Below are 15459 nucleotides of genomic sequence, written 5' to 3' on the forward strand. Positions count from 1 at the left end.
TGTCTTTGCAATTCTAAAAATTGATTCTTAACCACCTGTAATAGTCTAACAGTAAATCTGAGAACAAAAAAGACCTAAGTATTAATTTGCAATATCGTCAAGTGACAATGTCTATCGCTTTGTCAAGATAATATAGAAATCATTATCATTATCATGATTAGCACAGAACAAAATCTGTACATCTTACCGTTCACTTTGTTGCATCTCTTTTTCTAAACTTTGGGCAAATTTTTTAAATGAACTTGCTTGATATTGCAATTCTTGGCAATTAGCTTTCCATCTACAGGCGTCTACAACTGCTGTTGTAAAAGATTTAGCTAAATCACTCTGATTTATAATTGAATCTTGAGTTTTCTGGGTTGTTAATAATTTAGAGGAGTTTTCAGTTAATTGAGTGTGTAAAGACTGTTTTTCTGACGACAATTGTTCTTGCTGACTCTTGACTTGATTGATCGATTTCATCAGTTTAATAGTACCCTATATTATTATATTATATATAAAAAAATTACTTTTGTAACATATTGGCTATCAATAAAAGCAATTAATGAGAAATTACCTCATTAGGTTGCTCATCGAATCCGAGAAGAGCTAGCCTCTGAGTATTTCTTTGCTGTAAGAAATTAATGATTGTGAATATAGGGCCGATTTCATAGCTGTCACCCGTTTAATAGTTATGACAATCCTTAAGTTGTCTATTAAAAATGATATACCTTTCGATATATTTTCATATCATTTCTTTGCATCAACGCATCAATATCAACAATATTGTGATGAAGAGCTGCTTGATCTTTATAAACTACATTAAGTTCGCTTCGTAATCTGCGAAAAAGTTTATAAGATAAATTATTAAGAGTGCAGCAGTTATTATTGTATTACTTTTATAATTACAATATTAATTTATAATTTATAATTTTAATTTATAATTACAATATCTCAGAAAGAGCTACTAACTTATCGACTTCGTCGATGGTCTGTGAAGTTTGATGTTGTATTTCATTTGCGATGATTTTACCATCTTCATATTCTGTAACTTTTTGTCGAAGACTTGCAACCTACAATAAAAAGTGCCATCATGTTCGCATTGGTTTGAAAATGTTATAACTTTATATTTGTAATCAAAAATCCATTCTTAGAATTTATGCTGAAAAGTTTTACCTCTTTACGTAGTTCCGCAATAATTTTCGGATATTTACTGATATGCTCGCTAATCTTTACAACGTTGGCCTTCAGCTGCAAATATAGGAGTAAGTAGCATGGTGTGAGGAGTTTTATTACCAGCATTATTAGCATTAATTTTATTTTAGACGCTCGTGCGTCAAGTTTGATCATGAGGACTTACCTTGGATTTGATACTCTTTGCACGGTCAGCGTACTTTAATGTATTATACGTATCTTCATAACTCATACTTGATGGGCTATATGTATACGATATTGTACAAATTAAGGATATGTTAGCTTTGATTGCATCTATTCAACATTAGTGGATATTATTGAAGATGTAACTGTAGTAACTGATTCATGTCTTACCTAACAGCGGCAATCATGACTGTCTGACAATTACCGCCTAGTGAATCTTTTAAAAGTCGAGTCAATTTGCTATCACGATAAGGGATATGTCTACTTTTGCTGCTATTGTTCTATAATATTAATCAATCAAAATGTAAGTAGATCATCAGCACAATGAGTTTATCTATGGAAATAAAATTCTGGTAGAATATCTTTTTTGATTTGATAAGTAACTAACTAGCAAACGAACCGAACAGATCTCTGCCAACGCATTGATACAGTTGCCCAGAGCAAGAAGTGATTTATTGATATTTGCTCCTTCGCGCATTCTAGCTCCTTTATTTGATGTTACCGTAGCTCTTTCAGAACCTGCTAAATCGATTAATGATAATTTAGCTCGTTTAAAGTTGGAACTCATACCGGTAGTTCGATCACTTTGCTTAACATAGACCTATAAAATCACGATAAAAAGAAATAGCATAATTAAGTCAATAACTTTTTGTAATCATAACGATTTTACAAAGATTCTATTGACTGACTTGGAAAACTGCATGAGATCTTGATGAGGTAGCATTGGCATCTGTAGGATGTTGAGTACGATTACTATTACCAAATTCCAACATTTTCATTAATTCCTCGGCAGACTTTGGCTGAAGCATTGGGAGAAAAATTGTTATCTAAGATAATTCTACTTCAATTACGATAGCTTTGAAAAAGCAAATTCAAAAAAAATAATAAAAAGAGTTCAAGTGAATTTGCTAGCCATCCGATGAGGTTGTACCTGATGTAAAGATAACCCTGAAACGACGACACCCTTTTGCGGATCTTCTCTAACAGCAAGGTGCTTACTGGAAGGGACTAAAAGATCTTGTATGCTTTCATTATAAACCTGTTCAGGGTAGTTGTAGAGAAAAGTCTGTGCATAAGTTGATTGCTATAGGTATGTAAATGTTTATCTTGACTAAATTTCTTAATGATGGATGTGATTTCATTGTAATGGTGAGCGATAATGCATTTGCATCAACATCAATCCAATCGAACAACAGCAAGTTTTTCATTCTATAGCGATACAGCATGGTAGACAGTATACTAGAGTTTATAGATTGTACATATTACTGTAAATTTATCTTTTGAACATTAAAAAGCTTTCGATGGTGACTTAACGCTGGACTAAGATTCATGGTTACGGAGACGCTATCTATTTATACAATTCGGTACAGTAGAGTACGTATCTTCGTCTCTTTTATTTGTCGTAAATTGTAAGCATCCTGGATTAGTTTAGTTTTATTTATTTTTAGTTGGTTATCCAGTTATTGTATGTTACCTCGATATAAGATACAGCTACTTCAAAAGCTTTATCTTTCTTTAATTCTTCAATCCTTTGATATAATTCCATCATACATAGGAATATAATGCCCGGTGAATTAGCATCACCGAGCATGGTGAACGTTTTTCCGGCACCGGTAGCACCATAAGCAAATATAGAACAATTATAACCATCGAGGACAGCATCTAGGATTAACTTTGTAGAACTTTCATGAACTTCCATTTGCGTTGCATTTTCATCAAAAACACGATCAAACATCATTCTTAAATCTTTGGATTTTCGTTTTAGTATTCTTTTTCTACAGCCAGGTGTTTTACGTAAGACTTGATCGTCTTCATCTTTAGGATCAAAGACTAACATTTTACTATCTAATGGTTGTACACAAGTTGTATAGGCCCCGTTGGACTCTTGTTGATTATGAGGTCTTACACGGACAACAACCTTCATTGCGCTACCGCTAGTATTCTTGTTATTGCCCATATCACGCTTTGCCATGACTTGAAAATTGAACTCACTAATTCTAATTGGATGAAATTGTAATCATATCACGTAGAAAGGGAGGAAAGAAAAAAAACTTGGCAAAGGATATGAATCAAGAATAACAACTTGAACTTCAAGCTCCTGCCTAGTAATACCAGTCCGTTATAAATTCTAATCGCCAATCGCACACCGTTCAAAATCAATGATGATCACGATAACATTAAATGACAATCAGTCAGTAGGCAAAATGAATCCAGGCTAATGATTGAAGCGATTATCAATGTCTTGAACTAGGCAAAAAATGATTATTCCTATACAAGTTGGAAAGATAATTTTAATTTCTGAACGACTCTCGCCAACAGTACTAGTAGAAGTAGAGTCGATCAAGCTTCCCAAAGGATCAAATTGCTTGTCTGTGGTAGTCTCACTTCAACCTTGACTCTTGATGAATCGTAATAACGTCGTGCAATGGTGCTCCAATAAAGTAATTGCTCCAAGATAGCAAGAGCGAGAGAGAGAGAGAGAGAACTAGATGTTGTGATCATCGATGAAATCTTGTAATGTTGTTCTTTCGGCCCTTATTACTGGTTGAAAATTTGAAATTGAACTTCAACGGTTGTACTGGCATTGATTGGATGATTTTAATCACGTGATAAAACCCAATAGGCGATGGTTGTAATTTGCCTAACGGACAGGTTGGACAAGCGTTGGAAGTTGGAATCCTTATCGAGCATGCGTAATAGCTCCCCCCCCCCAAAAAGCTGCTCTATTTGAAATGCAAATTAAATGTGCTCTAGTGATATGGAAATCAACCAATGCCATGGATAATTGGATATGCCGGCGTCTAGTCGAAACCCACCACTACAATGGATAATGTCGTGTCCGTATAGAACAAACTATCGATGACAGAACCAACTTTTCAAATCTACTTCATTGCTGCGCTTTTGAAAATATTCAATATTGCATTGCTAGGTGCAACATACTGTCCTTTAAAAGACCATTATTTTTGCTAGTCATTTGACCTATACGGTACATCTGTATCGAACATTGTACTGTCTATTCGTTCGTCTAACTCTACAGTACATTCCTTACAGAGTTACAGTACAGTACTGTCCATTCGTCCCCTAGCCATGTACTGTACAGTACTGTACTGTACTGTACACTACTGTACTGTAGCCCTGTATTGTTCTCGTAGAGTACTTCCTATTACGTCATTTTTGCGGATCTTCTCGAATAGCTACCGAAAGGGACTAAAAGATCTTGTATATATACATTCATCATAAGCCTGTTCAGGGTAGATGTAGAGAAAAATCTGTGCATAAGTTGATTGCTATAGGTATGGCATCAATGATTGCGAATGCTTGTACTAGACTGCGAATGAGGATTATTGTGCTGATCATTTTAATTGTAGCCCGGCCTTGTTCGAGTAACTTGCTTCTGTTTGTAAAATCATATCCAATGGCCGCCCATACGTTCTCTAGCACTGTCTTTTGCAATCTTTACAGTACTGTGTTGTACTTACTGTAGTAGGTGACATCAATTTGGCTAATACGACACATACAATAGTCAATAGTGACTCAATCCCGCCAATTCTTACTGCAGTTTTCACGGTTGATCAAAATGCAGAATGGCGAAAAGAAAAAATTTAAAACTGGCTAGGCCTACTTACGGATTACTCGATGTTTTGAAAGCATCGATGCAGTATACTATATACTATATGTATAGTATACGATATTGTAGTAACTACTATGACCAGTAGCAAGCTTTGAAATTATGCACTACAACGCTAAGTGTTTCTCTCAATACAGTATATTGTAGTGCAAATAGGTAATATCGCAAGCATAAATAGTGTCACAAGTATATATATATATTGCACATATCTAAAAAAATCTCACACCAGAGCAAGGCAACGACATGGAAAAAGATGGTAATCACAGAATCTCACTGGAATATGACTCATCAATACCGTAGTATTTATCATTTACAATCTCTTGTCACCAGGAGTCTTATTGAATCCTAGCAAATCACAAACAATACGGCATAGCGCAATGCCGTGCAATGGTTGCAATTGGCTTTATTACTTCATTATACTTGTTTTCCCTAGATGAACAGTGTTTCAAGTTATCAATTACTAGTCACGCACAGTAGATCTGAGCTATCGATTCCTATCAAGCGTAAAAGATACGCCATATTACTCTATCATGCGTTTTAGTGCAGCTATACTGTACTGTAGTCTAGCAACAAGCAGCTAGCGAGTACCGCCTGGTTGTCATGGCAATGGATGAACTACTGTATGTCACAATGTCCATCAGGCCCTGCCAGTATAAACGGATCAATAAGGTAACGATGAATATAATGATTCTTAATTAATTATAATAATAATAAAAGCATTTGATCAAGTAATGTCTTCCGTATGACTTTATGTTATTTCTATAGACATGATAGATAGCCTTCGGGGAATTTCGCGATGAAATACACTCTTCCACTACTGTAACGGTTCTATAGTTTCCTATTTTCATATGCGCTTACCTACAAAGATGTCATAAACATCAATAATTACCTTTCCCGTTCGGAACGATTTAAAACCTCAATACAATTATTCTCTCTATCTTGTATAAATGCTTCTTTGCAATCAGTGCATAAAATGATGATATGAAAACGATATATTTGTTATTGTACTTCATTTTCATCTTGTTTACAACTGATCCAACCAAATGTGCTGGTCGTATTTGGCGTTGGCATCAGGATCGCCTTAACCTTTATAAAATAGGTCATCATGGACCTACCTATTCACATCTCGTCGTTCAATCTCGACAGAATCAATCCTCCGGCTACGCTACATCTGAATCCTATTCTGCAACAACCAATCTTGCTACTTCGCAGGTTAAAGTTCATAATTTTGTCGACGATTTTCATTCTTCCTTTTTTGCTCAGAATTTAAGTATTTATGGCCGATTGATAGTTGTTAACAATCCGTTAAGAACTATTTCTGTACTTGAACCCCACAGCCCCGGCGGTTGTAATATGTCTATTATGTCGACAGTAGCAGACACTGCTCAAAGAGCTCATTGCCATGTAGCCATGAATGCTGGATTTTATAATGCGGAAAGTGGAACATGCTACGGTAATATTATTTCCAATGGCAGACGGGTTAAAATAGCCAATGTTCAAAACGTGAATTTTGGTATCCGCAAGAATGGATCGATTATTGTTGGTTATTTAACGGAAGAAGAAATTCTTGATGATGAAAATCCATTTGTTCAGTTAGTCTCAGGTAAGCGTAAAACATGAAAACCAGGCTTTTACCTTAGATAAATAGATATGATGCCGTCATGGACTTGTTTACGTAATAAACCAGTGATTTTAATAAATATTTAGAAATCATAGTAAACATTATATAGCGTTAGCTCATATTGATTATAATGATCACTGCTGCTTGGCAGTCTACAAATAAAATATTGTCGTCGACAGTAAGCAATTAACTTAGTAACTAAGCTTCTACTTTCTAATATAATTGCCATGCCATGAACTTGTTTACAGAATAAATAAGTGATTTGATGAATATTTACAAATGATCGTCAGCATTCTATAGTAAATTTTCGTGTTGAGTATACTGTAGATTAGCTAGCACGCTCCCTAACAGTCTATGGAGTAAAATAGCATAGTCCAATGCGTAGTTTACTTGGCTCAGATGGAATCGGTTGTATACTGTACCTTACGAGGTATAAAATGTGAAGTCGAGGGCGTTACATATTACTATCGTGCATCAACTACGAGCATCGTGTCGTATGGTCGTACTTTACGAAGCCGGTAATCGATTTCATAGTGACCTACTATTGTTAGTCTTAATTAATATTAAGTTAATAGTTTAGTATTATAAATATATATGTCCCATTTGAAACTCTTATTCCACATTAAGAGTAAAATTGTTGCTTATTCATGCACGACTCAGCATGTACCAGTGGTATACTTAGATATAAATGATGTAATATTTACGGTAATAAACATACGAGTATATGTTTTTAGGTGTAATATGGCTAGTCAGAAATGGAAAATTGTACATTAAAGAGAGCATAGAAATGGAAAGTAGTCAGCGGGACGATCTTGGAATACTCAAACAGTTTGTTGAAGCCAGATCAGCTAGGAATGCCATTGGCCATGACAGAGATGGAAATGTTATGTTGATGCAAATAGAAGGCCAAACAAATCTTAATGGGTAAACTTAATGTTCAAATATTATCATAGTGCATGACAGTATAGCATAATTTTTAATACAATAGTCAAAATACATTGCAATACATTTTAAATTATTGTTATAAAATATTGAAAAGTAAAAATCACGCTTATATACTATTTCAGTTACTCCTTAAACTAATTATTTCTTTCATTCTATCTCCTCTGCATCCGTCATTAAGAGTTGATATTTATATAGACATGTAACGACCTTTTGTTAGATTTACAATTTTAAAATAACACTACTCAATTATTTCTCGAACGGAAATGAGATCTAGACTGTGTGCATTTATAGCAATGAATGTATATACGAGAAACTGTAAATTTAGTTTTTAATAAGACATCTAATTATATGATGTATTCTACGTACCCCAGATTAAATCTATACGACTTTGCAATGAAATTAATTGAATCAGGATTTGTCAATGCTATTAATTTGGATGGCGGAGGATCATCAACAACTGTCATTGATGGTGTTACGGTTGGCTATCCATCAAATCACTGGTAAGTATTATAACCTTCGTAGTAATACTACATCAGTAATATCTTGTAATTTCTTAAATAATAACTTCCATAGCATCTAATTTAACTTATTCCTATTCTCAAGCTTACTTTTTATGAATCTGAGATTATGCTGTTTACTGAAAGACTGCAATAATGCGATATCATGTTACTGAAAAAACAATTGAAATTTGCTTCTAGCTGATATACCTATCTTTTATTTCAGTAGCAAATCTAATACGGCCTTTGGATGTTCTCAAGCAGTGTCTACAGTTATATGCATTCAGGACTTACATTGTTTGCCTCAAGATTGCAATAACCATGGCAAATGTATAAATGGAAAATGTCTGTGTAACGATCACTGGACCGGCGAAACTTGTGATACTACTATCTGTGAATACTTACGTAATTGTTCAGGAAATGGCCAATGCACACAAGGTTTCTTCTAAGGAAAGATTTCTAAACAATGAACGACTATATTTAGTCTTGCGATATTACGTTAGTCGTTAAATTTTTTCGGACATATTTCCTTGCATTCTCAAAAATTCAAAAATTAATAAGACTACGAGAAATTAAATAGCAGAATTCATACCGTACAACAGGATTTGTTACCGATTCTATTAGCTGTATATTATCATTTGATGGAAATTAGTTAACAATATCTACGGTTAGAAATGAAATAACAGAAGTTATACAATAGTTATTGATACTCTCTATTGGAACTTTGGAAGTAACAATAAGTGGTTACCATTGATCGAAAAAAGTGTATAGAATTACTATGAGAAAAATAATTAAATTTACATAATACTATTTGACCACTACAACTATCACACTAATTGATTGAGCCTAAACTGGAGATCAGTCTACTAATTTACTGTTAATGCGAAAAAATCTATAATGAAGACTTGCTGTAGTTATGCTTCTAAAAATTTTTTATGATTTTGATTCGTCATATTTAGATGGTTGTAACTGTAATCCGGGATGGGTTGGGTTGTTTTGTGAGCTAGGTATGTATCGTACACTGAATTATCACATCTTCTTTGAAATGTATATAGTATTTTGTATTATGATTGAAAAATCTCTTGGAAGAGACAATGCTTCTAATAGTATTTTATGTTAGTATATTAGAATGAAGATAGGTCACAAAATGACAATTTATATAGAAGAACTCTTGTTAGATAAGCTAACCCTGAATTTACTGATCATAAATTTTACCTATCATCTGCTTACGTCTTTACATAGATAACAGCATGTATTTTATATAATAGTATGAAGTAAAAAGGGACTGATATTCACCAAGTTTGATATAAATAGATCGTAGCTTGATCTAATAAAAATTAGAATTTCACAATTTAGCTTAGAGAGGAAGTTGAGCTACGGTAACTTTCTGACAATATACAATCAGTCCATTGAATATTATATGACATACTGTAGATAACAGCATATTTTTATACCATGTTATCTTATAAAGATGAATTAATCTTTACCTTGCTATACATTAAAATTGTGGCTAAATTTAAAGTTAGATTTCCACGGTTTTGCCTAGAGAGAGACTTGGAATTAATTTAACCTCCTGATAATAGGAGATAGTCCATCTTTTGAGAACGACAGTATTACATACAAATACCGGATAGAACAAAATTTTACAGTTGACTCTATATTCTGCCATTACTCTAGCTTTTTGATCTATAAATGAGTGATAGAATAGACAGTAGCAAATTGAGAATGATTCTAATATGTTGTTTAGCTCATCCTCGCACGGATTTTGGTCAGAGATGCAATCGGGTATGTAATTGTGAAAATGGAGCAAAATTGGATCTGGTAACCGGAGATTGCCCCTGCTTACAAGATTGGACGGAAAGTTTTTGTGATAGAGGTAAACTTTTAGCTAGTATTTAGCACAAGCTCTACAATATCTAGAATTGCATTTCGTATCATTAGAAATAGTGCTTATGCGCTTCTGTTCTGTGATACACTCCATTTTGCATTTAGAATGTCCGCTGGGCTTCTATGGTAAACTTTGCATCGACAAGTGCAATTGTGATTCCCCTTGCATGTGTAATCTTGTAACTGGGAAATGTGAAAAAGAAAGTGAACGGTGTAATCGCCTAAATAAATCCCGTGGCTATGTTGAGTTTGAATCTACACCGACTGCAACGAATCTCGCCAGCCCACAAATTAAAGTCCATGAGTTTATGGACGATTTTTATTCTTCCTTTTTTTCTGAAAGTTTAGTGGTTTACGGTCGACTCATCGTAATCGAGGATCCGTTAAGAACTGTTTCCGTCCTTGAGCCAAATGGGCCTGGCGGCTGCAATATATCTACTATGGCGACGGTAGTAGATACCTCTCGAAGAGCTGGGTGCTATTTAGCAATGAATGCTGGTTATTTTAATGCAGAAACCAGAGGATGCCTCGGTAATATTATCTCCAACGGTAGACTGGTTCGAATAACGAGTGTTAAGAACGTCAATTTTGGTATTCGTAAAAATGGATCAATTATTGTTGGTTATTTAACCGAGGATGATATTCTCGATAGCAGAAATCCATTTATTCAGTTAATTTCAGGTAAGGATTACCCTAAGTGTTGAAATCAGATATTCTGCTAGATGTAATAGGAATTTAAGCCCCTGAATTCATCGATATATTAAAGCAGTGATTTTTATACATATTTACAACTGTCTTGAAAGTTACGTGAGGATTCGTTGTTTTGAGTATAGTATTAACTACTACGATGTCTGACAATCTAGAATATCAGGGTATAATAGTCTAAGTAAAAGTAAAAATTCTCTCAATTTTATTAATTATTGAGGAATTTATCTAGATAATAAATTTTAGTAATTTTATAATTTTCCGGAAACGGCCAAAAATATTTTTGAGCATCATTTGCGCTGAGAATCGCCTTAAGTGCTGTCGAAGAATCTGTGGAATCAAAGTAGTACGGTGGAGGCATTAAGCTTAGCTTAATTATTATGGCAAGAAATTGGTATAGAAAATATATTTGGGTAGCATATATATTAAATCAGTGATATTTTAAAAACCTGCTACATTATTTACCCGAAATATAGCGTTACCAGCTGCTTGACAAATTTATAACAGCAAAATATTACAGTAAAAGTAATAAGCTCAGCTCCTGTTGCCTTTAAATTCGCTCAAGAACGTTACAAAGCAATGTTAACCATAATATTTACTACTATCTAACAATCTATAGCTCCAAAATATTGTAACCAAACAACTAAACTTGGCTCAGATCCTTAGCTGTACACTATATTATATTACACAAAGTTATTGATAATAAAACTAGTGAAATAGCTAATTTACCATCCTATCGTTACTATCCTTTGCAATTACCTTACACTTTAGGTCCTGCATGATCTACTAACATTAAGCTGATAAAGTAATGCTTCCAGTATACTTTTTAAAACCTGGAAAATAGTTAATACCTCGTATCATCTAAAGATGCGCCTGTTTAATGCAATTGATACGGTTCATATCGACTGCTAATGCAGTAATATCTGCTATTATTCATGAAGCAGTACCGTACAGTCTACGGAATATTAATTTAAGATAGATAATTATAATTTATTCATGCAGGTGTTATATGGTTAGTAAGAAATGGAAAATCATATGTCAAAGAAAGCATGGAAATGGAAAGCATAAAACGAAAGGATATTAGATTATTAAAGTGGTTCGTTGAAACTAAATCAGCCAGAAATGCCATTGGCCATGACAGAGATGGAAATGTTATGCTGGTACAAACAGAAGGCCAGACAAACTTTGAGGGGTAAGTTAAAGGTTCCAAATACCCCGGTATTAGGAAGTACACAACTGATAGTATGTATTAGTCCGATTTTGGAATATACTGCAATGCCAGTATATCTTGAAATATTCTAGAGTATTTAAAAGTAAATAATGCTGTAAACAATCCTAATTTGATCAGTGCTTTAACACCTGCATCTTACAATTCTATCAATATTCTACAACTTAGGATAGCAGCTTTGCATATAATGAAAATGTTGTAATTCTGTCGTAGTTTTATTTAATACGGTACGAACTTAAATTTACGCCACCCAATAATTTTTCTTGAACTCCAACAAGATCTGGACTGTTTGCAGAGATATCAATAAACATATATGCAATACTAATAAGAATATTCAATTTCATAAGAATAATAATATTCGATTTAATAAGAGAATCTATTAATTGATTATTGACTCTATAAATCTCAGATTAAACTTATATGACTTTGCCGAGAAACTAATCGAATCTGGATTTGTCAATGCTATCAATTTGGACGGGGGAGGATCATTAACAACAGTTGTCAAAGGTGTTACCATTGGCTTCCCATCTGATCCATGGTAAGATTTATATAACATTTGCTGTAATGTTAGAACCCTAACAATTTGAGATTTCCGAAAGTCGCATGAGTCTTGGACATGTTATAATTATCTTCTATCGTCCATATTTGACGATGATAAATATTATATCAATATACTGTCATTCTTAGTATTTAAAGTCTTGCTATAAGGTTATCCTATATTATTATAGAATGCTGATAAATGTTAAGATATTCTTGGAGCTAATGTAGTAATATTTCTAATTGTAAACGATATCAACAGTGAATCAAATATAGCCTATCGATGTGCTCGACCAGTATCTACAGTTATATGTGCTCATCGCTTGCATTGCATACCTCAAGATTGCAATAACCACGGTAGATGTTTACATGGAAAATGTCTTTGCAACCATAACTGGACTGGTGAAGCTTGTGAAATTACTATTTGTGGATACTTACACAACTGTTCAGGAAATGGTCTATGTACCCCAGGTTCATTTTTGAAGAAATACTTACCTACATAATTTTGTCATGAGTAGAAATGGTCAAATTTAATTCTTCAATAAAGTTTCTCGGGTGCAATAAAGACATATTGCTACGAAAATTTGCAAATTTTAAATTTTCTCCTTAACATTTAGATGGTTGTAGTTGTAACCCGGGATGGATTGGATTATATTGTCAGAAAGGTATTTATCGTGTAACTAATTCTTGTATTTTGCTCTATAAAAGGGATATAGTATACCCTAATGACAATTAAATCTCCAATGAAACATGTACTTTCAACTATTAATATATATTTTGTATCGGTATTCCATTTAGAATGCGTTTGCTGATAGAATTTAATAAATTAAGAATCATGTTAATATTGTCTAGCTTGTCCTGCAACAACTTTTGGCCAGAGATGCAATCAGACGTGTATATGTCAAAATGGAGCTCAATGTGATCCTATAACTGGCAACTGTTCCTGCTTACAGGGTTGGACAGGCAGATATTGTGATAGAGGTAAAGTTCTTATTGATTCATTAGTACAAATGATACAAAATCATGATTGCATTCCTTGTAATTAAAAGCACCGTCATTGCCACACAAAAAAGCTAATGATGCTGAAATCCGTCTTATTCTGTTACCCCATTTCTCTTCTGCATTTAGAGTGTCCATTTGGCTTATATGGTAAGCTTTGTGTCCACAAGTGTACCTGTGATTTACTTTGTATGTGTAATCCAATAACTGGAGAATGTGAAAGCCAAAGTCGCCGTTGTCACTATCATAAAATTCAATGTCAGATGAAATCAAAGATTCTAAAATACAGGTATTAAGAATAAAGAAGTATTAGCATTATTATCATATTGGGATAGAGCTTGGCCATTATGTCTAATTTAGTTGGAAATTTCCATTTAATCGATAATTTTATACTGCATCAATCATTTCTACATTTACCTGACTTTGAAATACTTATTATAAATATATTCGTATTCTGAATAGATTAAGAAAACTAGATTTCTTTGGATATCTTGCTGCTTTTATTGTGAGTATCTTTTCATCGCTGTATATATTCCTACTCGTTCAATGACAATTGGGAGGAAAGAGTTTACTACGCGTTAGGAATAAGCAAACCAAAAAACGATGATGATGATAAATCAATTATAACTGCTTAAGGATCACATTCCGATGGCGTAGATGATGACGGAAAGGCTTTTAGAAAGCAGTCGTAAAACTAAACAAGCTAGCAACGAAGGTGTGAATACTCGTAAATCAATTATAGCTGCTTCAGGATCGCATTCTGATGGAGTGATGATGGAAAGGCTTTTAGAAAGCAGTCGTAGGATTGAACAAACTAGCAACGAAGATTAGGATAAATCAATTATAATTGCTTAAGAACTGCATTCAGATAACATAGATGGTGACGGAATGACTTTTAGAAAGTTTTCCGTTTCATATGAAATCAAACATAGTTTACGTTGGTAGCCTTGCTGGTCATTTAGTGAATTAATGACTTCTATATTTGTTTATGAAATGTTCTACATAATTTTTATATTGAAATTTTGATAATATTACAGTATCGGGCAATCGAATCTAATGCTATTAATTGATAGAATGATATGCTATTTTGATTGATTAGTTATGACAGAGCTGCACTTTTTATGTAACAAAAGTAAATAATCTTAGCCTTGAAGTTCATATAAATTTTCATTCTATTCTATAGAAAGGAAACTTTTTATTAATCGTCAGTAGGACATACTATCATATTGCAATCTACTAATTATAACAGAAATAGAATAATTTTATGAAGAAGTTGTCAATTTTTATTCCAACATTTATCAATTCCTACTTGCATTCAGTTTGCAATGAATGTTGCTTGCTGGTAGTATATACACTGCTGCGATTTACTAATGAAGGAAGCAGATCGTTTCATGGAAAAACAATCAGAATCTTTGCTCTAATATTTATGTAAATTTCCAATTGGATTTGATTTAATTGATCAAGAAAAGCGAAGAATCTTTGTTCTAAATTTTATAATATTTAAAATTGTATCTATTGAAATTCATATAATTTATTGTCGACATAAGTGCTGAAGAATGCTATTTATGATGGAACTTATTTACGATGTCAATATAAAATAATTACTCGAATACTCTCGAAGATTTTAACAGTTTGGTCTCTCTATTCGATTACAATTACTACTGCCTATCGTCAGCGCGATCCCCTCAATGCAATTAGTAATTATGATAGAAAGAGATTATTTTATTGGGCGATTGAATAAACAAAGTCATATTTCTAATATCAGTAAAAAAATCTAGACCAATTTGGCCTTTCACGGAATAATTGCAAAACGAATAGGCGGAAAATCTGTCATTATTTAGCCGTAATATTTCGAAATTAATATTGTACAGTGAGAGCTTTTAAGTAGTAAAGAGGATAACTAAATGTAGTAATTGCAATTAGATACCTGGGGATGCTATTAAATACGCATAATTAGTACAAATTTTATGTGGGATACAATCTCAAGGTCAGTTTGGAATATCACAAACATTATAAGCTTAATTAGAGTTTCAGTTGGCATTAATAAATATTGAAC

General features: G+C 33.4%; 2 protein-coding genes across 2 annotated transcripts; one reads left to right on the forward strand and one right to left on the reverse strand.

Annotated features, from left to right (window-relative positions):
- Window positions 1–1095: 1095 nt before the first annotated feature.
- Window positions 1096–3280, reverse strand: TRIADDRAFT_18179 (uncharacterized protein; the record flags this gene model as incomplete). The annotated part of the gene is made up of 7 exons (XM_002108554.1): window positions 1096–1230; window positions 1340–1415; window positions 1528–1637; window positions 1757–1957; window positions 2046–2156; window positions 2288–2395; window positions 2831–3280. The coding sequence occupies 7 exons, from the start codon at window positions 3278–3280 to the stop codon at window positions 1096–1098; spliced, it is 1191 nt and encodes a 396-aa protein (XP_002108590.1).
- Window positions 3281–6253: 2973 nt separating this feature from the next.
- On the forward strand, window positions 6254–13357 carry TRIADDRAFT_13425 (uncharacterized protein; the record flags this gene model as incomplete). Its single annotated transcript, XM_002107746.1, has 6 exons — window positions 6254–6587; window positions 7340–7529; window positions 7922–8050; window positions 12667–12875; window positions 13022–13069; window positions 13257–13357. Coding segments are annotated over 6 exons (1011 nt in total), but the record flags the coding sequence as incomplete, so codon positions are not given.
- Window positions 13358–15459: the final 2102 nt, after the last annotated feature.

Source organism: Trichoplax adhaerens, genomic scaffold, assembly GCF_000150275.1.
Source record: "Trichoplax adhaerens TRIADscaffold_1 genomic scaffold, whole genome shotgun sequence".
In the NCBI taxonomy this organism is placed as follows: Eukaryota; Metazoa; Placozoa; class Uniplacotomia; order Trichoplacea; family Trichoplacidae; genus Trichoplax; species Trichoplax adhaerens.